The 25,567-nt window shown below is 40.3% G+C and overlaps 1 protein-coding gene across 1 annotated transcript in view; it reads left to right on the top strand.

The window, feature by feature from the left end:
• The window catches only part of greb1 (growth regulating estrogen receptor binding 1), a 285,761-nt gene that overhangs the window by 162,819 nt on the left and 97,375 nt on the right, over positions 1–25,567 (top strand). The window contains exons 9-14 of the mRNA XM_048531862.2: positions 2,942–3,082; positions 4,733–4,858; positions 9,485–9,628; positions 10,657–10,842; positions 15,051–15,404; positions 22,283–22,411. Coding sequence (XP_048387819.1) covers positions 2,942–3,082; positions 4,733–4,858; positions 9,485–9,628; positions 10,657–10,842; positions 15,051–15,404; positions 22,283–22,411 — 1,080 coding nt within the window. The remainder of the gene's footprint in view (positions 1–2,941; positions 3,083–4,732; positions 4,859–9,484; positions 9,629–10,656; positions 10,843–15,050; positions 15,405–22,282; positions 22,412–25,567) is intronic.

The following is a 25,567-nucleotide window of genomic DNA, read 5'->3' on the forward strand; positions in this document are numbered from 1 at the left end:
GGCATAGATAGAGTTGATAGCCAGAGACTATTTCCCAGGGCAGAAATGGCTAGCACGAGGGTTCATAGTTTTAAGCTGGTTGGTGGAAAGTATCGAGGGGATGTCAGAGGCAGGTTCTTTACGCAGAGAGTTGTGAGAGCATGGAATGCGTTGCCAGCAGCAGTTGTGGAAGCAAGGTCATTGGGGTCATTTAAGAGACTGCTGGACATGTATATGGTCACAGAAATTTGAGGGTGCATACATGAGGATCAATGGTCGGCACAACATTGTGGGCTGAAGGGCCTGTTCTGTGCTGTACTGTTCTATGTTCTATGTTCTAAGCTCCAGTAGATACAAGCCCAGCCTACCCAACGCACCTCAAGACAACCCACCCATTCCAGATACAAGTCCAGCAAACCTTTGTTGAAATAATTCCAATATATTTGCATTTTCCCTTGAATAAGGAGACAAATACTATACATGGTACTCCAGATGCTGTATAAATGAAGCATAGTCACCCTGTTTGTGTAGTCAATGCATGTAGTAATTGCCCATGCAATTAATGAGATCATCACATGTCCTTTCTTAATTATTCGCTGTACCTGCAAGTCATGCATGAGGATACCCAATCCCTCTCCATTGCTGAACTGCCCCATCTCTCACCACGTAGCCTGTTCCCTGCTATGATGTAATTAATTAGGACTTCAAATATCTTCTCCATGACTGATATTATACTAATTGGTAATATCTTTAACTATTTTAGTTGAGCACTGATAATGTGTCCTTGCCTTCGAATTTTTCTTTCTCATTGGAATGTATCTATTCTGTATATTCTGAAATATCCCTTAAATATCTGCCACTGTCATCTGCATTCGCCTATCCCTAAACCTAATTTACCAGTACACTTTAGCTAGTTCTGCTCTCATGCCCTTGGAATTGCTCTTATGTTGAAAACACTGGTCTCACTCCCTTCCCTCAAAATGTAAGATGCAATCGTATTATGGCCCCTGCTACCTCAGGGCACTTTCACTGTGAGATTGTAAATTAATTCTGTCTCATTCCACAACACCAGGTCTAAATGAGCTTGTTCCCTGATACTCCAGTTCCAGAATGTACCGATATAAGAAAGTATCTCATCTCTACCCAAATTGGATCTATATCCTGATTACTGTGCTTGGTTGATCCTCCTCTATTGTGCTAAAACATGATTAATCAAGAAAGCCCCACCACCACCTTCCCTAGCTTCTTGTCTTTCCTAATAAGCTCCATCCTACAGTAATGTCTCTGTAATAGCCACCAAATACTTATTTGTATTTGTGCTATCCATTAATCTGTTTTGTTCCAAAAGCTCTGCTTATTCATTTACCGAGTTTTTAGTTTTATCCTTTTATTCTAGACTTATCTGTTGATTTATTCTTATATTTGAGTTCTCTATTCCTTCCTGTCATGGTCTGTTTAGCATTTTTCGTATAGATATCATTACATCTAGCCTTGTCTATACCTTGGGATTTACCACCTCTGTCAAATTGATCCTTTGTCCCCCCCGCCCCAAAATTACATTGAAACCTTCTCAATTTCCCTCATTGTACGACTTGTTAGAACATTAACTTCAGCACTGTTAATGCAGATGAGCAAAATAGGAACAGAAGTTGACCATTCGGCCCCTTGAGCCTACTTCACCATTTAATAAGATCCTGGCTGATCAAGACCAGCTTCGAATTACACAATCCCATCTCCATCTCATAACCTTTGCTTCCTTTACCAAATAAGAATCTACCCAGATCTGTCCTCAAAATATTTAATGAACTCTGTTGCCTTCTGAGGCAGAGTTCCAAAGTTCCAGCACCCTGGAAGAAAAAATTCTCGTCTTTTTGTGAAAGTGCAACCCCTTATTTTCCCAAGCTAGTGTTTGAATTGTAGATTCATCTCTCTAGTTTTAATTACCATATGCTTGTGCCTTTATGATAATCCCGAGATTATTAACCTTTGAGGTTCAGCTTTTAAGCTCCTCTGTGCTTATGCAGAGCTCATTTCCTTGATCTGCCTATGTTGCTCATCCCGACATGGACCAAAATGACTGGAGCCCCTCTCCCACTCTCTGCAATTTTCTTTCTGTCCCTGAACAGATGTCCCAAGGTTGTGTCTGCACTGTCAGGTAAACACACAAGACCCTATGGCACCACCTTGAAGAGCAGGGGAGTCCTGGTCAACAGGTGTCCTTCAATCAACGTCGCTTCAAACAAAAATATAATCTTTCTTTCAGCGCTGCCGAGTGGGAGGATACTGTGCAGTAATTGGCTGGCATTCAGTCATACAGTGGCAATATTACAAGAGCATCTTGCTGTCTTATGTTGGAATGTCTTTTGATTAGGAGATGCTGTGTATAAGTGTGAATATTTCTTCATTATTAATGTTTCGGGCGGTTTTAATTTGATATTACCATGCAGTCTGCTTTGCTGTTAGGAATCATGTTTAGGAAGATTTTGGTCATATTTTCCATATTGAAATTGCTCGCGTTGAATACATTGTTAGAAAGAGCTACTTTGGTAAATCCGCTTTCACCGAATTCAAAAAATTGTGGCAGGATAATGGCAAGTTTGTATGTATCTCGGCAGCAGTTTGAGAAGATGAATGCATTTTATTGGAGTTGGTGGGAAGGGGAAGGTTCATGATCTTGGCCTATATTTCCCGAAGGCAAGAGAAAGGGACAACCTCCCCCCCTCCTAATGATAGTCTTCACAAAATGGAAGGGAGAGGCTACATATGTTGGCACTTCTTCTGTTTGACTGGGAACTTGTTTCTAATTTACTCACCGAAAATTAACAGTTTACTCTGGCACTTCATGTTTATTAATTCAGGAAAATACAACAATATTATTCAGAATGTGAATGCCTCCATACATTCCTGTCGTTACTCTTTTTTTAACAGCGTGGTCCTTGACTAGAGTTGTTTGTCATTGCAGGTGCTCCAGCAGACCACGCTGCTTCTCGAGCTATTATAGGGGCTTCTGCAAGCCAAAACAACAGAGATTCAGTCAGGCATCAGAACACAGTGAAGACCAACAATGTATCCTGTCAGAGTATGGCGAGACCCTCAGTGATAGGTACAGTAATTGCAAGCCTAAATGCCTTCTCATAGTGTCAGCTGTGATTCATTTGGTGTTAGAAATATGTCCATCAAATGATGTATGTGATAATACCGTGGCTTTAAGAGGGTTTTTTTTCAAAGAGCATTTTAAGATAGAGGTGAGCAGCTGAATACTGGGAATGCCAGTGTAGTAAACAGATTGTGAGGCCTTGGGGATTTTTTTTAAAAGTTGGAACAATAGAAGCAGCTTGGATGGGTGTGACCAGCTCTCACAGGCTGGAACTTTTAGTTTTTTTTCTGGTTTTAGGTTTAGCTTTAAGCAGCTGCTGTTATGGACTTGAAGAAGAGGAAGTTATTTTTCCTTCTCTTGATCATGACCAAGAGCTGGGGATTCTCTTCCTAGGCTGCCGGATTACATGTGGGACAAAATCTGTTTTTCAGAATTTGCCTTTTTGCCAAAGGGTGCATTTAAAGGATTTTACTATATTGGAACAGTTAATTAATAATAATGTTAAGTCTTCCAATAAATTTAAGTTTTTCTAAGTTCCCCTTTCTATGGTTGCATTTTAACTAGACTGCTTAAATAAACTGTGTTTTGCTTAACATTGAGCAGTTTGACCAGCCATATTGCATCTGGAACTCCACATGTTACATTTGCCTTAAATATAAGAATAAGTTTGGGTCTAGGCTTCCTTAAAATATTTTGAGGGGGTTTGGTCTGTTCCATAAGAGATATTAAATCAGCGCTATGTCTGTTTTCTCAAGTGAATGTAAATAACCCCATAGCAGTATTTCAAAAATAAAATTTCAGGAACTATCACTGCGTGCAGGCCAAATTTTGGCATGAATTTGAAAACATGCAGTCTTCCTAAAAAAAACTAACACTAATGTAACCTTTGTTTTAAGGACTAGCATGTGTTTAGTACAGCAGTTCTTTAAAGGTTACCTAGCAACCACCTAGCCATTTGTTGGCCAGCTCCCTAATGTGGTATTTGTGCATTTATGCAGTGATCACTGAGTACTAAATGATGAAAGATTGGGGGTGGGGGTGAGGCATCGAGCTGCTAGAAAACTGGGGTTCTTACTGGATGACTACCTCTTTGTTTTCTCTGGATATTGGCACTGTTGTTTATAACAGGACACAATTATAAAACTAGATCCCGGGCCTTTAGGAATGAAATCAGGAAGCACCTTTTTACACAAACGATAGGAGCAAACCTGGAACTCATTACCTGAAAAAAAAGTGGATGCTGGGTTAATTGAAAATATGAAAACTAATTGATAAATTTTCATTAGGAAGCTGTAGGAAAGGATATGAAACAACAGCAGGTCAATGTATTGCGGTACAGAGCAGTCATGTCGTAATTAAATTACAGAATAAGCTTGAGAGTCTGACTGACTTACTCCTGTTTCTCTGAGGTTACGAGTAGAATTCCTGTATTTATACCATTTTCAAAGCTTTGCAAACAGCTCAATACACAATGGGATGAATCTTAAGTTCATACTCCAAATTAACTGGATTTAAGTTAAAAGGTATTTATTTTGATAGTTGGTAACAAATTAAATAAAAATCTTTCAAGTGTGCACAAATGGAAGCATGAAGTCCTCGCCTGTATACGTGCATGCTGTTTTCATGATAACTGATATTTTTTATACTTTTGCACAGGCAATTTAGCTAATTCAGGGCCTCCAAAGAAACGGCATAGGGGCTGGTCACCAGACTCCTCCTCAGCAATAGAAACACTCTCCATTCACAGCAATCCAACAGCTCAAAATTCAGGAAGCAAAACTGGTAAGCTCCATCACCGACATTATTGCTATCCAGCCTATGTTTATCCAATTTCTAGTTTTGTATTATACAATAGGCTACTCATTTCTTAATGATGGTACAACTATCTGATACACATGAAATGTTTTTGCAGTGTTTTGTTTAACTGAATATTTCTGCTGAGGTACTTGGGTTCAGTTAGTTAGGTGGAAATTGAGCGTTTGGGTAACGCGTTCCATTTTATGGTATGAATTATGTTTCATACTCTCTTTCTCTAAATGCTTCTGGTCTTTTCAACCGTTGTCTTTATAACTAATTGTTTATGTAATGTTAACATTATTAAGCTGGCAAATTTCATGATTTGTTTAAATGTACAAATATTTCTTAAAATATGCCTTGCATAGCTGACCTCAAGTTTAATGCCTCCCATAAGAGTTTGCTTTTTAAGTGATTCCATCAACATATAACTCAACACCGTTTCAAACACAATGCTATTGCCCCATCAAGGACATTTACCAGTCAACATTCTCGTTTCAGCGCACATACACGATGTAGATAGCAATAACATTGAAGGAAAAGAAGTGTATAATTCGAGAAACTATTTGTTTTTTTGCATGCATTATTTTGCACTGCGGATGTGAGTTTGCTCGCTGAGCTGGAAGGTTAGTTTTCAGACATTTCGTCACCATTCTAGGTAACATCATCAGTGAGCCTCCGACGAAGCACTGGTGTTATGTCCCGCTTTCTATTTATCTGTTTAGGTTTCCTTGGGTTTAAACAGATAAATAGAAAGCAGGACATAACACCAGCGCTTCATCGGAGGCTCACTGATGATGTTACCTAGAATGGTGACGAAATGTTTGAAAACTAACCTTCCAGCTCAGTGAGCAAACTCACATCCAGAATCTCAACCTGAGCTACAAATCTTCTCAAAACTCGCTATGTTGCACTGTCATCAGAAATACACACCTGATGCACCTAACAGCAGAGAACATCAGTGTCTTTCCTCGAAACTTCTTTTCCATTGTTAGTGAGGCAGAAGTGTTGGCATTAATTCCCTCTCTAAGGGCATTGTGGGTCTATCTATAGCACAGGGACTGAAACTCACCACCACCTTCTCAAGGGCAATGAGAAACAGGCAGTAAATATTGGCCAGTCAGTGATGCCCACATCCCATGAATGAATAACAAAAACCTCGTCCAATAAAAAATATCTTTGAAGATACTAGACTATAGTTTCAGTTTTTGGAAATTTATGGTAATGTAAAACAGAAATAGTTTGCAATGTGAACAATTGAATTTGCAGTTTCTCTTTGATTGTATGTTTGTTTGTGGTCATTTGTAACTAAGCCGAGAATTTGAAACCCTTGTAACAAATAAAATACGCAAAGGAGTAACACTCTATTTTATGTGTTTATGTTACTCATTTTTAGCATCTTTTCCCTGTTGATGTAATGGAAAGGATCAAAATAGAAATAATCTTAGGTTTGGAAAGTCCTAGCAGAGAATATCTGAAGAATTTCTGCAGTACACCTTGTAGATAGCACACATTTTTGCTGCTACTGATGCTTATGGGTGGGGTGCCAATCATCAGGCTGCTTTGTTGTAGATGTTGTCAGGCTTCTTGAGCATTGTTGGAGCTACAGGGAAATGGGGAATGTTCCACATCTTTCCTTTAAAGTTTTCCTTTAAAGGCTCAACATAGAGACATGCAGCGACTTCAGAAACTGGACTTTGTTCTCCATTTTGATTAAAACACCCCATCCAGTATCTTGTATGTGCCTTGTTGGCTTTGTTCTCAGCAGAGCAGACCATTTTCTGCTTTTCACACTTGCCATTTGCACCTATATTACATCTATATCTCTCCTTTGCAACCATTATCACTACCTTTGTCTTTTGCTCTGGGCCTCCTTGTCATTTGTTCCCCTCACTCCTAACCCAATCTCTCGCCTCCAATCATCAGTATGACTAAACACCGTTCTTTTGCACTTCCATTCAGTTCTGAAGAAGTCTTATCAGATTCAAAACATTAACTCTGTTTCTCTCTCCATAGGTACTGCCAAACATGCTGAGTTTCTTGAGTATTTCCTGGTTTTATTTCAGATTTCTAGCATCCACAGTTTTTGCTTTTATTTGAGTAATTAATTAGTTGCAAATGGGTGGAAATGAAGAATTACTGATCATTATTGAAGTGGAAAGTTGGGAAAACTTATTCCGTCTGTCAAGGATCTGATTTCACTGATTCCCGTTGTATTTTCCCAACTTTCTCCATTGTTAGTGGAAGCAAAATTAAAAGTCTGTAAACAATATTATGAAGTAAGGCAATTTGGAGAAGGGCATCCATTAATCAGAAGTGTGTTTGGTAATTCTTTTATGATTTTTATGATTTCACAAAGTTATGTCCAAAAAATTGTTTTCATTTCAATGACTTTTCTAGAAATACAGACTGGCTCAGGGACCTACAAGGCCAATGTCTATTGGAAGTAAAATAAGAAGTCACCTGACTTTCAACTCCATTTGGTTTTAAATTGTCCATTTACAATGGTCCGGAGAAGGTGGTAGACAGTTTTCTCTGTAAACAGTTACAATACCTTCAAGTAATGGTGGTGCTGCTATCTTTGCGTGACTTTACCACTGCCAATGTATTTATAACTCCCACTATGTATCACTCTCCATACATGTTTCCCTCTGTCTACATCTTTCAGAATATAGGTTAAGACAACTTCTCACTTTATTGAATCTGATAATAAATATGAAGACCATTGCTTTTCTTGTTGTATATTAGTAAGTTGAACCAGGGTATACGGACACAATTGTGGAGTTGGCACAAAATTTGGAAGCATAATGACCTTGATAAACCTCTGGGGTAGACCTCTGGGAAGACAGAAAAGCTAATGTTGCTGGACCTGTGGCAGGTGAAATCTAATACAGAGAAATAAGAAGTGATATATTTTTGAAAGAATGAAGAAAGGCAAAATAAAATGATGTTTACAATTCAACAGCTAAAATGGGAGCAGAGTAACATGGGGTATGTACACACAAATCATTGAAGATAGAAGGGCAGATTAAAAAAACACATGAGAACTTGGCTTTATAAGTAACAGTATGAGAAGTTGCAATGAACAGAAACAACCTGCAGTTACATAATACCTTTAGCATGATGTTTTATCCCTAAATGTTTCAAAGGAGCTTTGTGAAACATGATCTGACACTAAGCCTCATAAGGCAATATTAGAAACTACAATTGAAATCTTGGCCAAAGAGGGTGATATTAAGGACTAATGCATGAAAGTGTGTTAGAGAGACCAAGAGGTTTAGGGAGACAATTCCAGACCTTAGCACTGAGGCAGCTGAAGGTGTGTGGTCAATGGTGCAGCCCTTAAAATTAGCAATGCTCATCAAGTAATTGAGAACAGATAACTTGACATGATTATGAGGCTAGAGAAGATCACAGATGAGAGGTTGGAGGTAAGATCGTGGATGGATTTGAAAATGAAAATCAGAACATTAAAATTAAAGGCACTGCTTAACCAGGAGCTAGTGTAGGTCAGGAAGCACAGGGCTAAAAGGTGAACAAAACTTAATATGAATTAACAGACATATGCAGGAGAATTTTGGATAGCCTTAGATAGATTGTGGGAGATCCACCAGGATGACAATGAGTTAGTCAAATCCAGAAGTACCAAGGTTAGGGGTTTCAGTATTTGTTGCACTAATACGAGTGTGGTTGGATGATGGAAATAGGATACAAATATGTTACTGGAAACTTTTCTCTGGGTTAAATATGACACCAAAGTTGTAAACATACTGGTTTTATCTCAGCCGGTTGCCAGGGAGAGGGATGGAGTCAATAGCTAGAGAACAGAACCTCATTAATCCACTTAAGTAATATGTCCAATTCTGGCCTCTGTAATGTAAGAGGGACTTGAAGGCTTTAGAGACGGTACAAAATGAGAAAGATTTCAGGTTGAGGAACTTCAGTCATACGGGTAGTTTGGAGAAGCTGAGATTGCTCTTCTTATAGAAGAGAAAGTTGAGAGCAAACTTTGTAAAAATGTTCAAAATCTTAAAAGTAGATAGACAAAGTAGATGGAGAGAGCCAGCAACAGCCAAATAGATTGATTGTCCTTCTGTGATGTAATGCCTTTGATTCTAGAACATTTCACTGAATTGGTTACAACTAGGAAAAAATGATTGTTGTGTGGATAGGTCCTTTTGCTGTCAAACCCCCAAATACACTCTTGCATTTTCAAGATATACCTTTGATTGACCAAAGAACATTTTTTGTCCTACTTAGAGACCACATCTGAGCCAAAATTTTCTTCACACATCTGAGATCACAGTTTGCTGTTCCTGACACAGCACTGTTAAAATAGACAAGCTCCTGTTTCACTTGAGATCCTATTGTTTTGCTGCTAAAATTCTGTGATATACATCATTCCCACTCCCCAAGACTGCATGTAAGCAATGGCATTGTAGACCAGTTTCCAATTTCAATACATGACACAGGGACAAGTATATCGAATTGCAATTGAGTTACATGATGTAGGTAAATAGTAGTCCTAACTCAATGCAATAAAATTTCACAATGCATGTTGAACTTATCATTGTGCAATAATAGCTCTTGAAATTCATTGTGTCCTTTTGCTAGTTGCAGACATTGCGGAATTAGCTTGTATGACTCAATCCAGCCTTTTAGGACCAATCTCTTCTCCACTTACTACCTCAGAAGAACCGATCGTTGTACCTGACAATTTACTTAAAATCTGCAGGACCAGACCTGTAATTTTTAAAGGTAATGATCCTAGGTCAGTCATTTACCATTGGGTTTATACTTTGGGTTGGATTTGAGGGTAGGGTGGGGATAACTGGGGAAAGGGAACATTCGTTCAGATTGTGTCACCTGGTAGTATAGTATGGAGGTGCCAAAAACCTCTGAAGGGTGTCAGGAGAGTTCAAAGAAAAGGACCATTTTCTAGAAAAATTATGGTGATCTTTTCTAGCCAGCTGGCTTCTCCCCCCAAGACTTTCATCAAACAGTACTCTCCTGACCTTCATATCAATGTTATATTGTGCGCTGATAACATCGGCGGGATGCAACTTTTGTAAGTTAAATGGACACGTAGAATCTCAACAGTGGAGAAGCAGGCCCTTCAGCCCAGCATGTCCATGCCAACCCTCCAAAGATCATTCCAGACCTGTGTCTTTACCCTATCCCTGTAACCATGCATTTCTCATGGGAAATCCGCCCAACCTCCACATGCCTGGACACAATGAGCAATTTAGCATGGCCAATATGTGAACATGTGCATCTTTGGATTGTGGGAAGAAACAGAGCATCCAGAAGAAACCCACACAGACATAGGGACAATGTGCAAACACCACACAGTCACCCAAGGCTGGAGTCAAACCCAGGTCTTTGGCATCCTGAGGCAGCAGTGCTAACCACTGAGACACCCATCCTCAACCGCTTTTGATGGGAACCCTGGCATTGCCCGTATTACAGCAGTTAACATTGCTGTTGCTGGGAATGTGATCAGTTACAATTGGGGTTTTCATTTTCAAGATTGTAATATGCCCTTTACTGTGTCTAAATTGGGGAGGAGTGGATAATCTATAATTCAGTCAATGCTTATCTACCAAGTCAACAGCAGAATTGTTAATTCACTTACATACTGGAACTAGGACTTCACAAACAGTAAAAGAAAGAAATTTTAAATGCAAATATCGCTAAAGGTGAATGTGAAAAATGCCCAGAATGGAATCAATGTGAGATAATTAATTGTGAAAAGTGAGGATAAATGCAACAATTTCATTTTTTAGGCCATGGAAACCTTCCTTACCTCTGTGGTAATTTGAATGATATAGTAGTCAGTCCAATGCTGCAGAACTGCTACCGAAACACTCAAACTTTCCCTCGAGCGTATGAACAACACAGTACATCTGTAACTACAGTATTGTCCGTAGAGATGCAAATCTTACTGACAGTTTACTACCTAGCTCAGCTTGGTAAGTGTTGATTGGTTGTCTTCTGATTCATAAACTATAAATTACATTTCTGGAGTCTGCAAATGTTAAATATAATTGAATTTCATTATTTTAGCAATGCTCTTTTTTAGGCTCCTGATTCTCTTCCTAAACCTCTTGGCCTGTCCATCTCTCTGTCTCTTGCTCCTTCAACCTGCATCTTAAAAACCCTCCTCTTTGAGCAATCAGTCATCTGTACAAACATTTCTGTAAGTGACTCAGCATTGAACTCTTTGAGAACACTGCTATAAATTACCATAGGTTTTTTTACCTAATATAAAAAATGGCATACACATGAAAATTGTTGCTGTTGGAAAAAAAAATCAGGAATGCCTATATTTCTTATTTATATTTTAGTCAAGTTTCATTAATTTCAGACATTGGAATCGTCTGCCCTAAAATATTTAGAAATGACCACATCCCTCAGATCTCTTTCCCCAAAAACAAATCCTTGAAATTAACAATAACATGTATGTACATCATGCATTTAATATGATTAATTTTCTCAAGAGGCTTCACGTACATTATAATATTTGGTGACTATTTGAACATAGCCAGCAGGGTTTTGGATGACTTCAAGTTTACAAAGTGGAGTAGGCAGTGAGTTCCAGACGTGCGCCATGCTCTGCATGAAAAGATGGCTTCTCAGGTTTCTAGAATACTTCCATTGGTTATTTTGTATCTACATTCCCTCACTATTGGTCTCTTTGTTGACGGGAATATGTCTTTTTTATTCATTTTAGGTCATTTCTTTAAATTTTATAAGGCTCCATTAAATCTCTCCTTTGCCTTCTCTGTCCAAATGTAACAAATTCTGCCTCTCAAATCTTTTTTTGCGTTATCAGTATTTTCCATTTGTAGCAAAATCCTTGTGAATCGCTCGAGTGTTCTTCCTGTGGTGTGGTGGCCATAGCTTTAGGCAGTAATCTAACTGTACAAAATGCTAAACTGCACTATAGCATGACTTCTCTGTTCTTAAACTCTAGGCCTCAGCTATTACTCGTGAGTACTTGGTGGCTTTTATCTACTGTCCTGCTACCTTCAACAATCTGTAGACGTAGTCTCCAAGGCTGTCTCTTCTTCCTTCACAGAAGGAAGCCATCTGAGTACAGGAGTAGCAAATTCTTGATTAAATTGTGTGGGAGCTTGGTTAAACAGCACCTGGAGCGCAGTGCGCACTTTTGGTCTCCTTATCTCAGGAGAGATATTATTACCACAGACGGAGTGCAATGATAGTTCACCAGATTTGTTTTTGGGATGGTGGAATTGGCCTGTGAAGAGAGTTAGGACAAACGCAGCCAGAATTCTCTAGAGTTTCGAAGAATGAGAAAAGACCTCATTGAAGCTTACAAAATACTTGAAGATATAGGATAGATGCAGGTAAGATGCTTCCCAGTTTGAGGAATTCCAAACCAGGGAATACAACTTAAAAATATGGGGATGCCATTTAGGGCTGAGATTAGGAGAAATTTCTTTGCTCAGAGGGCGGTGAATCTGTTGGAATTCTCTGCACCAGTGGGTTGTGGAAGCTCAGTCTTTGAAGACATTTAAAGTAGAGGTTGATCATTTTTTGATTATCAGTGTTGTTAAAAAATATGGAGATACTGTCACTAAAGGTCAACTGAATAGTCTACTCCTGTTTCTATTCATCCCATTGAGTCCATGTTGGTTTACTGCAGAGTAAAGCAGTCTGCTCACTTCCAGTGCTGTATCCCTGTACTCCTGCAAGTGCCCATTAAATTCCCCTGTGAAATCATTGATGACCTCCACTTTCGCCACTTTCAAAAACAGTGAATTCCAGGGTTTCACCATTCACTACATGAGAAAAGTTCTTTCTCACATTCCAGTGTATCCTTTGGCCAGAATCTTAAATCTGAGTAAAATCTGACATTAAAATAATCAGAAAGTACTTGAGATACTCAGATCTGGCAGCATTTGTGGAGAGAGCAACAGTTATTGCTTTGCTGACAAATTGAAGGGGAAATGGTTCAATGAGAGAACAAGTTCAGCCAGTCTAAAGAAGGTGCTGGTAGCTAGAGATGGATTGTCCCTCTGTTCAATGAGAAACAAAATCCCTCAGCCTGTTCTGATGGGTGATGGAGTTGTACAGAGATTAGATGACGATGAGGCACTGAGCAGAATATTAACTTTGTGTCCCTCCACAGATGTTACCTGATAACCTACATAGTTCCTGCACTTTGTTTTTAATTACTTTGGGCTGTCTAAACTGGCACTGACTCTATTCTTGCATGAGCCAGATTTCTCAGAATCCATTCACTGTGTGTTCCTTGTCTTTTCATCCTGTCCCAAATGCGATATACATCTGGATTGCCACTTCTCTGTCCGACTGACATGTCTGTCGGTATCTTCCTACAGTCTACATCCTTCTACCTGGCTGTCAACCACATGACCACTATTCAACTTCTCTGCAAACATTTTTTAATCAGACTCGGTACATTTGCCTAAATCATCAAAAACAGCTCAGGATATCCCAAAGTGCTTTTCAACCAGTTATGTACCTTTGAAATGTAGTCACCATTGTAATTCATGAAAGAAGGAAGCCCAAATTTGACAAACAGCAGTGTGGCAATGATCAGATGGTTTGTTTTCATTGGAAAATCTTTAGACAGGACACTGGAAAACTTTTGCTGTTATCTTTCAAAATAATGTTATTGCCCAGTGAGGTTACAGGTGGGTTCTTGCTTTAACGTGTTAAATAGCTTCACTGCCAGTACAGCCCTCCCTCAGTATGTTTATTTTATTCATTCATGGGATGGGGACGCCACTGGTTAAGCAGCATCTACTGCCCAGAGGGCAGTTAAGAGGCAACCACATTGCTTTGGGTCTGGAGTCACAGATGGGCCATACCAGGTAAGGATGGCAGTTTCCATCCCTAAAGAATATTAATGAAACATATAAATTTTTTTAACAATTAATTCATGGTCATCATTGGATTCTTAATTCCAGATATTTTATTGATTTCAAATTCCACTGCCCGCTGTGGTGGGACCTGAACCTGGGTCCACAGGATGTTATCTGGGTCTGCTGGATTAACAGTCCAGCGATGATAGCAGTAGGCCACCACCTCCTCATTAATAGAGCATCAGCTTAGATTTTGTTCGTATGTCGCTGATGTAGTATTTGAACACCATGTGACTCATACGAATGTCTGTTTTTTGCAAGCTATTAACTTGTGAGGCATATTACTCCCATCTTTGTTCCTTGCTTGGTCGCAAAACATATCAAAGAATAAACTTTTAAAATTGAAGCCCAGAAAAATTGGAATTCCGTCAAATTGTACTAGTGAACTTCTACAGCTGATTTTATGTTCTGTGCTGTGGTGGTTCTGTACGCTGGAAATTTCAAATATGGGTTCTCGTTGTCTTACGCTCTTAACTTCAGCTCTTAGAAGACTTCTCCTGTAATGTTGTTGACTTGTTGGGCACACAGTATTTTTGGCAAGTGGAAAATTATTTCTTAAGCCAAATGTGTCATGAAATCTGAGTGTATGTTATCCATATATTGGTTTATTGGTATCAAAGCATTTATTGTAAATAAGTTTTGCCTTGTGTAACTTCAAATTACTTGTTTTTTCATCCATAATTGCTGGGAATGGGAATATCATTGAACTAATAATCCAGCGTCATGTTTTTGGTGTACAGATCACATCTTGGTCAGTGGTGCAATTTAAATTTCAATTAATATCAAATTAACTTGTTAAAAAAAATGACAAATTGAAAACTAGCTCCAGTAGTAGGAGCCATAAAGCTTTCAACTATTGCCAGTAGAAACCCATATGAATTCACATATTCCCATTTGGAAAGGCAATCTGCCTCGCCCTCTTGTGGCACAGAAGTAGACTCCCTTCCTCTGAAGCAGGAGGCCGACATTCAAATCCCACTTGCTCCAGAAGGTATGCAATAACATCCCTGAACAGGTTGATTAGGGAAAAATCAGTTAAAGAAAGGAAATCAGTCTGACTTACTTGGTTTGGCCTATGTGTGACCCCAGCCTCACAGCAAGGTGGTTGATCCCCATCTGGTAGGCAAAGGAAATTTGAGAATGGGCAACAAATGTTGGCATTCCCAGTGATGCCCGCATCCCCTGAAGGAGTCTTGTTTTTGAAGAGTGTTGTGCATTAGCTCTTTACGCTAATGGAAACCTTATTTATTTGTTCTCTTGAATCCTAGCCCCAGATCAGGTTCCTTTGATTGAGGACTTGGAACACATATTGGTGAGAGCCTGGCAGGAATCTAATCTTACTGAAACCAAACAATACCAACAAGCCGTTTCTCACTCAGTGCCATATGTGTCATCATCATCAACGTTGGCTGTGACGGCAAAGCAACTCACTTGGTTGGCTAAGTTAGCAGCTAGCTCCTGCAAGAACGTTGTCAGGATCCTGGATTCAACAAATTCATTGGCGGAAGGCCTCACAGAAACATTTAAGCTCCTCAGTGAGGGAAAATTGCTGGGGAAGAATTTTGTAGTGATTATTTGCATCACCAAGAACCAAAGCACTGAGTCATGTGTGGTGGTAACAGGTCAGTATTTGAAGTGCTGCTCGTTTATAAATGGAACAACTTGCCTGCAAACTTTGATCTTTCATTGACAATACATACAGTATGTGCCTGAATTATTGCCTGTCAAACCTATGTCCAACTTGAATTCTGTACTCCTTCACTCAAACTTCCTGCACTTCACAGCACAAAAGCAGCCCTGAAAGCCACAGATGACATCCTGTGTGATTGTAGCCATGGTAGACTGTCCATTCTGAACCTTTTTGACTGCTTTTGCATGCAATGATATCGTTAACCATGCCATTCTCCTTCAATTCCTCTCCTTGTGTGTCCAGACTGATAAGATTTCTCTTGTCTGGCTCCATTCGTAACCATCGGTCATTGCCTGAGCAGCATCTCAATGTCTTCTCTTAATGGTAGCCCTCATTAGATTAGCTTCCCTACAGTGTGGAGACAGGCCCTTTGGCCCAACAAGTCCACACCACCCCTTGAAGCATCCCACCCAGACTCATCCCTCTATAACCCACACACCCCTGAACACTATGGGCAATTTAGCATGGCCAATCCAGCTAACCTGCACATCTTTGGACTGTGGGAGGAAACCAGAGCACCCGGGGGAAACCCACGCAGACATGGGGATAATGTGCAAACTCCACACAGACAGTCGCCCGAGGCGGGAATTGAACCCGGGTCCCTGGCACTGTGAGGCTGCAGTGCTAACCACTGAGCCACCGCTCATGACGCTACTTTTCTTGAACGACCTTTCCTTGTAACCCTTTATGTGGCTTTGTTTCCGTTTTTGATTGCTACAGTTTTTGTGAGCATGTACAGTTTAAATGTGCTATCGAAGTACAGGATACTGTTGTTTTAGAGCTGTCTCAGCGTTATAGATTCTCAAAATTAGCATTTCAGGACAGCTGCACATATACTTAAGCATTTAGGTCAGAATGCCCTTTAACCCAGGAATGAGTCCAATGAATTTTCTCCGAACTGTTCCTGATGCCATGATATGTTTTTTTCAAATGAGGAGATCAAAATTGTATGCAGTATTCCAGATGTGATCTTGGCAAGGCCCTGTTGTGGTAAAATTTACAGATATCACTAAATCTAGCCGCAATTCATTCCGTCCCCACATCAAAGTTATAGGCTGTAAATATTTGGGGACCAGCCCTCTGGAACTCCAACTAGTTACAACCTGCCAAACTAAAAAAGGACCAGTTTATTCCTACTTGGTGTTTGCTGTTAGTTAACCAGTCCTTTATCCATGGTAATGTGTTGATCCATACACCGGATGCTCATATTTTATCTAATGACCTTTGATGTAGCACCTTATCAAATGCCTTTTATGAATTCAGGTACAATGCAGCCACAGGTTCCTGTTTATCCACCTTATTTGTTACTTCAGCAAAATACTTTAGTAATTCAGTTAAAAACACTTCTGCTTTCACAGCACCATGCAGACTCTGCCAGATCAGGTTGTGATTTTTAAAACATCCTGCTATGCCCTATTTCATAATGAATTCTAACAATGACTTGATTATGGATGTTGGGTTTGTTGGCCTTTAGCTTCCTGCTTTGTAGCTGCATTCTTTCCTGAATAATCCAAAATCCAAGCAATTTTCCACAGATTATAATTAATGTTGCTACTAACTCTGCAGCAATCTGTTTTCAGACCGTTAAGGATGTATGCCATCTGGCTCTAGGCATTTGTCAGGTGAAGTGTAATAGTTTTCACATCACCTTTTCCCTGGTGACAGTTATTGCTTGAAACCCCTCCTTCCATTTCATCTCCTGATTTTTAAATTGTTTTTGGGGAGTTTTCTATGTTTGTCGAAGACGGATTCAAAATAAATATTCAACACCTCTGCCATTGCCTGCATTGGGGGAGGGGTGATGGCCTAGTACAATTGCTGGACTGTTAATCCAGAGACTCAGGTAATGGGTTCGAATCCCACCGTGGCTTATGGTGGAATTTGAATTAAATAAAATCTGAATTAAGAGTCTAATGATGACCATGAATCCATTGCTGATTGTTGGAAACCCATCTGATTCACTAATTTCCTTTAGGTAAGGAAACTGCCATCCTTACCTGGTCTGGTCTACATGTGACTGGAGACCCACAGCACTGTGGTTGACTCCTCATTGGTCTCTGGGCAATTAGGGGTGAGCACTAACTAAGATAATAAAGTGTGAAGCTGGATGAACGCAGCAGGCCAAGCTGTGTTCATCCAGCTCCTCTCTGATGAAGGGTCTAGGCCCGAAACATCAGTTTTTGTGTTCCTGAGATGCTGCTTGGCCTGCTGTGTTCAATCAGCTTCACATTTTATTATCTCTGATTCTCCAGCATCTGCAGTTCCCATTATCTCTGAGCACTAACTATTGGCCAGGGATCCAGGTTCGATTCCAGCCTCAGGTGACTGTCTGTGTGGGGTTTCTATGCTCTCTCCATGTCTGCATGAGTTTCCTCCAGGTGCTCCCTCTGCCCACCTGTCTATTTTATCGATATGTATATCCTTGGATATTCAGCTCCCAATCCTGACCTCACTGCAGCCGTGATGCCCACCACGTTATATCTGCCAATTTTGATCTGCGCCACAAGTTTCGATTTGTTTCCCTACAGTGTGGAAACAGGCCCTTTGGCCCAACAAGTCCACGCCGCCCCTTGAAGCATCCCACCCAGACCCATTCCCCTCTAACTCACACTCCCCTGAACACTACGGGCAATTTAGCATGGCCAATCTACCTAGCCTGCACATCTTTGGACTGTGGGAGGAAACCGGAGCACCCAGAGGAAACCCATGCAGACACGGAGAGAATGTGCAAATTCCACACAGACAGTTGCCCGAGGCAGGAATTGAACCCGGGTCCCTGGTGCTGTGAGGCTGCAGTGCTAACCACTGAGCCACCGTGCTGCCGGTTCATTGACCTTATTCCTTCTACTGCATGCGTTTAGATATAACACCTTCAGTCTTGTATTAAGTGCCCCTCTACTTATTGTTGCTTGTTTATCCAGTGTGCTTGAAGTTTGATTCCGAACCCTTTCCAAACACTGTGCCTATTTGTGCCTGTGTTGGAGACTTTAATAACCTCTCCTGCGTTTTCCTTTCCTGTCATTTGTTCCATATTTTTCCACACGGTGGAATCAATGCTGTCAGATGTTAACCTGTTGCCTCGTTCCCCATTAGGGGATCTTTTACCCTTCCTTTTCTGCCCAGCTTTCTGGATTAAAGTCGTGTTGTTAACAGTCCATCTCTTCCACATTCTGGTTAACATTAGCCAAATTACTGACTCAAAAACAAAGTTGCTGGAGAAGCTCAGCAGGTTTGGCAGCATCTGTGAAGGGAAAAACAGAGTTAACGTTTCGGGTCCGGTGACCCTTCCTTAGAACCAATGGTAGCTGTGAAAACATTGGTTTTCCTGCGGAAAAAATACAGAGATGGATGGGGTAGGGACTAAACGATAGGATAGAGCCCGAAGAGAGAAAAAGATAGTTGGATAGACAAATGAGTTGCTAACAATCAGGCTGGGAGGGTGAATAGTTGTTAATGGGGACTAATAGTGACTAACAGGGAGTGTGTAGTGGCAGGCTATGTGGTAACAAGGCCTGATATATAGAGTGGGGGCCTGGGACATGGGAGAGTTTAGGCCCTAAAATTATTGAACTCCATATTGAGTCCGGAGGGCTGTAGGGTCCCAAGCGGAAAATGAGGTGTTGTTCGTCCAGCTTGTGTTGGGTTTCACTGGAATACTGCACCAAGCCAGAGAGAGAGATGTTGGCCAGGGAGCAGGGTGGTGCGTTGAAGTGGCAGGCAACAGGTAGTTCAGGGTCTTTTTTGTGAGCAGAATGTGGATATTCTGGGAAGTGCAAGTGAAGTGTTGCTTCACCTGGAAGGCATGTTTGGGTCCTTGGATACTGGGGAGGGAGGAGGTAAATGGGCAGGTGTTGCACCTTCACCAGTTACAGGGGAAGGTGCCGTAGGGCTCTGGGGGTGTGTTGGGGATGAAAGAAGTGTGGACCAGAGTGTCCCAGAGGCAACGGTCCCTGCGGAAGGCGGACACGGAAGGGGAGTGGAATATGTGTCTGGTGGTGGCATCTTGCTGGAGGTGGCGGAAATGTTGTCTGGTGATCTTCTGGATGTGGATGTTGGTGGGATGGTAGGTGAGGATAAGGGGAACCCTATCGCTGTTGTGGCAGAGAAGAGAAGGGGTGAGGGCAGAAGTGCAGGAGATGGGTGAGACCTGGTCGAGGGCCTTGTCGACAACAGAGCTGGGGAATCCTTGATTGCGGAAGCAGATGGACATTTCCGAGGCTCCCTTGTCAAAGTTAGCCTCATCTGAATATATGTGACAGAGACGGAGGAACTGAGGGAATGGGATGGAGTCTTTACAGGAAACGGGGTGTGAGGATGAACAGTACACGTTGCAGTGGGAGTCAGTCAGTTTGTAGTGAATATAACTGGCCAGTCTATCCCCAGAAATGGAAATAGAGATGTCAAAGAAGGGAAGGGAGGAGCCAGAGATACACCAGGTGAAAGTGAGGGCCGAGTGGAAATTGGAGGAGAAATTGATGAAGTTTTTCAATTCCAGATGAAAAATTAGCCAATTTATCACATCTACTCTCACACGATCCCTTTCCACAACTATTTATTTTAAAGCTCCCTCTATCATTCTAAGTATACAGTTTGCAAGAACACTGATTTTATTACAGTTCAAATGAAGCTCATTCCCAACAGTACGGTTGTCACTCTCCCCAGTGCTGGTGATAGACTTCCCTAAGTCAAAACCTACTTCTCTCACTTTAGTTTTCAAACCATACATTCTACTCTGATCTTAATTACCCAGTGACGATTTGTTCACAGCCAATACAGTGAATCGGAGATTACTATCTTTGAGCTTCTGCTTTTGAATTTAGCCACTTGCAGTCTTTCACTGATGGCTGTCTAAGCTGGAAAAGTCACAACAATTTCATCCAGAAAGAACAGTACTGTATGTCCAAATCAGGAGGACGTATCATTTGGAGGAAACCTGTTGTTAATGCTGCTGTTGCTGCCGACATTATTACTTCAAGTTCACAAGCTTATAATTTCTGTCACTGTAAGCTTGTTGAATTGCTATGATGCACCAATTCTTGAGGAGATCTCATTGGAACAAAGCGCAAATGTAAATATTCATGACACATTGCTGTTTTCCTAGCACAAGCTATAATCAACTGTAAAATTACCAGCTAGATTAACACAGGTGAAAGATATTAAATTAGTAATTTTGCTGAGTAATTTTATTTACCTAACATCTTTAATTTTTCAAAGCCCATCTTAATTCTTGTATGAAGTTTGGGAGGACGGAATGCTGGCTGAATTACAATTACCTTTCTGTGAGCATACTCAGTTATTTTGCGTAAACATGTGTATTTGTGTAACTTGCTTCATTGAAATAAACGAGGCATGCAAATTTTACTAAAATAAGACTGTGAGCCAACTATTAATGATTTCACTCTGGAAAACCAGGAAATTTACTTTCACCACATTAGCAGGAAAAAGCATCTATTTCTTTTGAGGTGACCTTTGCATTATTCTTTGATGCAGGAACCTTATGCCCTCTCCTTGCACAACACAGCTCTAAAATCTGCCCAGATCCCCAAATCCAGAACTTAACTCCCATCTCTGTCTGACCCTGATCTTGAGCATTCACTGTCTCATCATTGTGCAATTAGTTTTGAATCTAGGAAATTGCTTGCAAAGCATTTGAGAGTGATTGTGACAGGGCCCATTACTCTTGGTGAGGTGTTTTGATGCTTTCCAACATTCAGTATAGGCAAGGCCAGTCCCCAACTGCCCCATCCTCATCTAGGTGTTGGCATGACACAGAGACACATAGCCAAACTAAATCAGTCTTTCTGCATCTGTACTCACAACACTGTAAAATGAAAACGTTAAAAGAACCTCAAAATTGACCCCAAGGGTTCCCAATTTTTTGGATAACCAATCCCAGCCTTTGTGAATAACCAGTTCCAGACACCAATTTGTCACTTAAACAAAAGACTTAGCAATTTATTATTATTTCAATAACTCGAGTAGAGCAAATTAAACAACAAAATAATTAATTAACCTCTGCAATTAAACCCAAAAGCTTTTGTTTTCACCCCATTCACACAAAAAAAAACACAGTTAAGGGACAAACAGCCAAAAATAAAATAAATTATATAAAAGAAAATAACAGTGCTAACAGATTAATTGAGTTGTTTTCACACTGTGTTGTCCTACAGGCGTGGGTGACGGTTTCTCGGTTGATTTTTTTGAAGATACCAATCAAGGTCACCCTTTCAGTTCACATGGGTGAAGGAGGTGATACTGATAACTCAGTTTCCTCTGACCTTCCAAGGCTGCACATGGGAGGTTAGGCTGCAGCATCAAGATTCTCTCTCATAGAAAACACATTGTGTGATTCTAAATTGTCTGTTTTACTGATTCCACTGTAGATGTCTTTATCTCCAAACCATACGCTTGTTGAGTTCACTCTGGCATACATTAATATAAAGACTGATTTGCAGAAGGCTGTCTAAAGTTAAGAGATCTGGATAAAAAGTGCGTTACTGTATTTTCAAAATGTTATCTCTCTGCTTGTGGGCCTGCAGGTGTTTGTTATTCAGCAATGTTTTGGAATGCTATTCATCCTATGCAATAAATGTCTTTTATGTTAATAAACTGCAGCGATCCAAGATGATGCTTTTGTTTCATGTTATCTTGAATCTTATACTTTACACTCATTCTCTGCGTTTGTTAAAATACCTAATTTTATCCATTGCACTATCTGCTTGGAAGTTGATTGATAAATTTCTTTTGGCAGTGTAATTTATTTTGACCAGTTGCCAGCTATCCATCTACACCTATTTCTGTTTCCCACAGGAAAACGACAAGCTGGATTTCTAGCAGAGAGAATGCTTGGTCCCAAAGATCATCTGAAAGAAATCAACTATGAACTCGTGACTGGAAAAGTTGGGGCTCTAGGAGCTTTTTTCAGCAGCCTTTGTCCAGGTAAAATACTCCAACCAGGTATTCCTCACACATTCCAATTCTTCCCTCAACTAATCTTTTATCAATTAAAATTGCAAATCCTTTAGGGCTTCCTATTCTTGTGTGCTCTCAGCCTCCCATATTCCCAGTCCCAGTTTATATTTAGCCTGGTTATATACTTCCTGACATTTATCATAAAGGCACTTTTAATATTTCATTTTAATCTTTAAATGTTTAGTTATCCTTGGAGTTGCAGCTTTTGATGCCGTCCTCTCCCCATCACAGAAATCTATTTCATAAATACACAATTATCTCTTCTTTGAAAGCCTAATAATGCATATTTACAATTTCACCTGTCCGTCTTTGCTTCTAATCAATTCAAGCCAAAATTCTTTTCAGTTACTCAAATTGACATCCCCTAGTTCAGCATTTCATGTGGGTTTTTTAGCTTGAACTTCTACAAGATTGCTCTAAGCCAAATAATATTGTGATCACTAGTTCTTAAATACGCTCTCCCATTGAAATTTGTTCTACTTACCCCAGCTCATTCCCAGGAACACCATCTAGAAAATCAGCCCTGGAGCTGAACCTTGACTGAATGGTTGAGTGTAGCATTTCTCTAGCTCCAACAAATTGTCATGCATAACGCTGAATAGTCACAAGCTATCTCAGCCCTGGTAATCTGCACTATTTCAGTATAACAAATACCGCAAAGTCTGAGATTTGCTGAAAACAATTTATTACTCATTGGGCCCCGTATTTTCACTCCTTAAGGTAGCAAGAATAATGGTGAGTGTGATGAGCCCTCAAATCAATTTGCACCGTTAAAATAAATTTTCTCAGTTAAGCCCTTCCTCCTTAATGGCAAGGTGAATATGCATGTATTTTTGTTTCATTAAGTATCCTGCCCACAGGAATTAACTTTCCCTTCCCTGGTAACTGCTGCCCAGCTATCTTCTGCCCAATCGAAGACTTCCACATTTCAGACACTCAACAGCATAAACCAAGCATGTACCTGATGCCTTTGCTGTTCTACATGTTGCCCATTTGAGCACACTGCTTTTGTGCCTCTATCAATACCTCCACAGGTGCTCTTTCTCCTCATTCTCACTGAAACTGCTGCATCTGCAGTGATTGCCTCCACATTGACTAAGGCACAGTATGGAAGATCATACATCCCAGCTGGGCACCAGTGCCAGCCTCTCAGGTAGCTCTTTATCTGTGGTCACGTAGAACCTTTTCCTTAACCCTATTGAGGTCAAGTCATTAAGTGTCTTTAAGACAGCGATAGATAGGTTCTTGATTAGTAAGGAGCTCAAAGGTTACATGCAGAAGGCATGTGGGTTGAGAAACAGATCAGCCACGATCAAAGAATGGAGCAGACTGAGGCTTAATGGCCTAATTCTACTCCTATACCGCATGGTCTTCTGGTCTTTAACATGTTCGAGGAACTTTCAGAGCCATGATTTCCAGATTTGGGTGCATCCATTGCAGATAAGCAAACTGTTAAGATTTGCTCAACAATTGGAAATGAAGGTCTACATCAGCTTAACGCATCAGGACTAACAGCCCCAAGTCTAAAAGTTTCCAAAAATTTATGAACCGCATCAGAAGACCAGTTTAGAATCAGATTAAACTTCCATATTCTTGATTCGAATTCATGTCATTTAGACAGAGGCCCATGGAATCCATAGACCAAATGCACAGATGTACAAAAAAAGGATCATTCTGTTCTTTTTGGTGTGGGGAGCCAACAATTAGAATTGTTGATTTGGTGATCATATCAACCTCATGGGAGCTTTGCAGAAATATTTGCTAGTCAAACCAAAATTTACTGCTTCAAAGAACTGTTGAAGGATGGTCATAGGTACTAAGTGATCCTCTCAGGTTGACAAAACATCCAGCTCCTATGTATAAACTCAACAGTTGGCACAAATATTAAAACACCTGAACATGGAAAGACATGGAAGGAGCAGTCTTCTGCATTTATCTAAGGAAATGCCCGGCTTTGGATCAATTTTTCGAAGCACATGGCAGTAAAGGCCATTGGCAGAGGGAGCATTCCAGAGCAAAGATAATGCAGCTACAAAAAGCTGTGCACTGATCCAAACAGACCATATACAAGGAATACCTGCAAGCTACAAGAAAGACCATCCAGTATTCCTCCAGTGGCATATCCTGAAGCACGGACAAACCAACTTTTGATGATGTACACCAGAAAAAGCGTGGTGAACATGTTTCATGCTGTCAATTTCATCGTAACACCAATGTCAACACATTGTTTGCAAGTATTGAAATTATCTGTACTGGTGCCTATTCGTTATTGGCTAAGTTTAATACAAGGGCAAGTTCTAAGCACTAGCCCTGTGAATTCTTAAATATGTCTTTGTTGAAAGCCATGATAAAAGCTGTGAATGTATAACTTTCAACTCACAACATTCACCAATTTTTTGTGTAGGATTAATAATGCTGGAACCTATCTGAATGCCACAGATATTGTACATCATAGATATTGCTGGAAGGGCCTACCATCATTCTATGACATTGAACTGGCCATTATGCATGAAATCAGTAACATCAGAGACACAACAGAACCGCAGCTGATGAGAAGCACTTGCAAAACTCTGTATGAAAGAAATTCAGAGCACATCATTTTCTTTTGAACTGATGAAATTAAAGTCCCAACTCTCTGCTATGGAAAGAAAAATGCAAGTTCAAGAGGAATTGGCTGAATAATCAGGACAGTTCCAGACTTGAGAATACAATCTTTCAGGTGATAATGTCTTGAAGACATATCTCCGCTCTGCTCACAAAGATGAATGAAGAGCAGAAAGGGAAAGAAAGGTAATAGGTTGAAATACAAGCTCAGTATCATCAATCCAATGAAAGCATTGCCAGTTTAGATGAGACCTGGAGCAACTTGCATGTAAAACACATCCGGCACATCTGAAGCATAGGCCTGGGATCAAAGCAGTGCTTGTAAAATCAGGTCAAGATGTACAGTGGACACAACATGGAACTGTAAATCACTCCTTTCAGAAACAAATACCAGTAGAAATGCTCTTGTGATAAAACTGGAGCAGGGTATAGGGGAAACGAAACAATTTCTGTCGCAATAAGTAGAACTCCAGATTTTAACAAAAACAAAAAGCAAAACAAAAACTGCAGAGAATGGAC

Source organism: Stegostoma tigrinum, chromosome 4, assembly GCF_030684315.1.
Source record: "Stegostoma tigrinum isolate sSteTig4 chromosome 4, sSteTig4.hap1, whole genome shotgun sequence".
NCBI classification, from domain to species: Eukaryota; Metazoa; Chordata; class Chondrichthyes; order Orectolobiformes; family Stegostomatidae; genus Stegostoma; species Stegostoma tigrinum.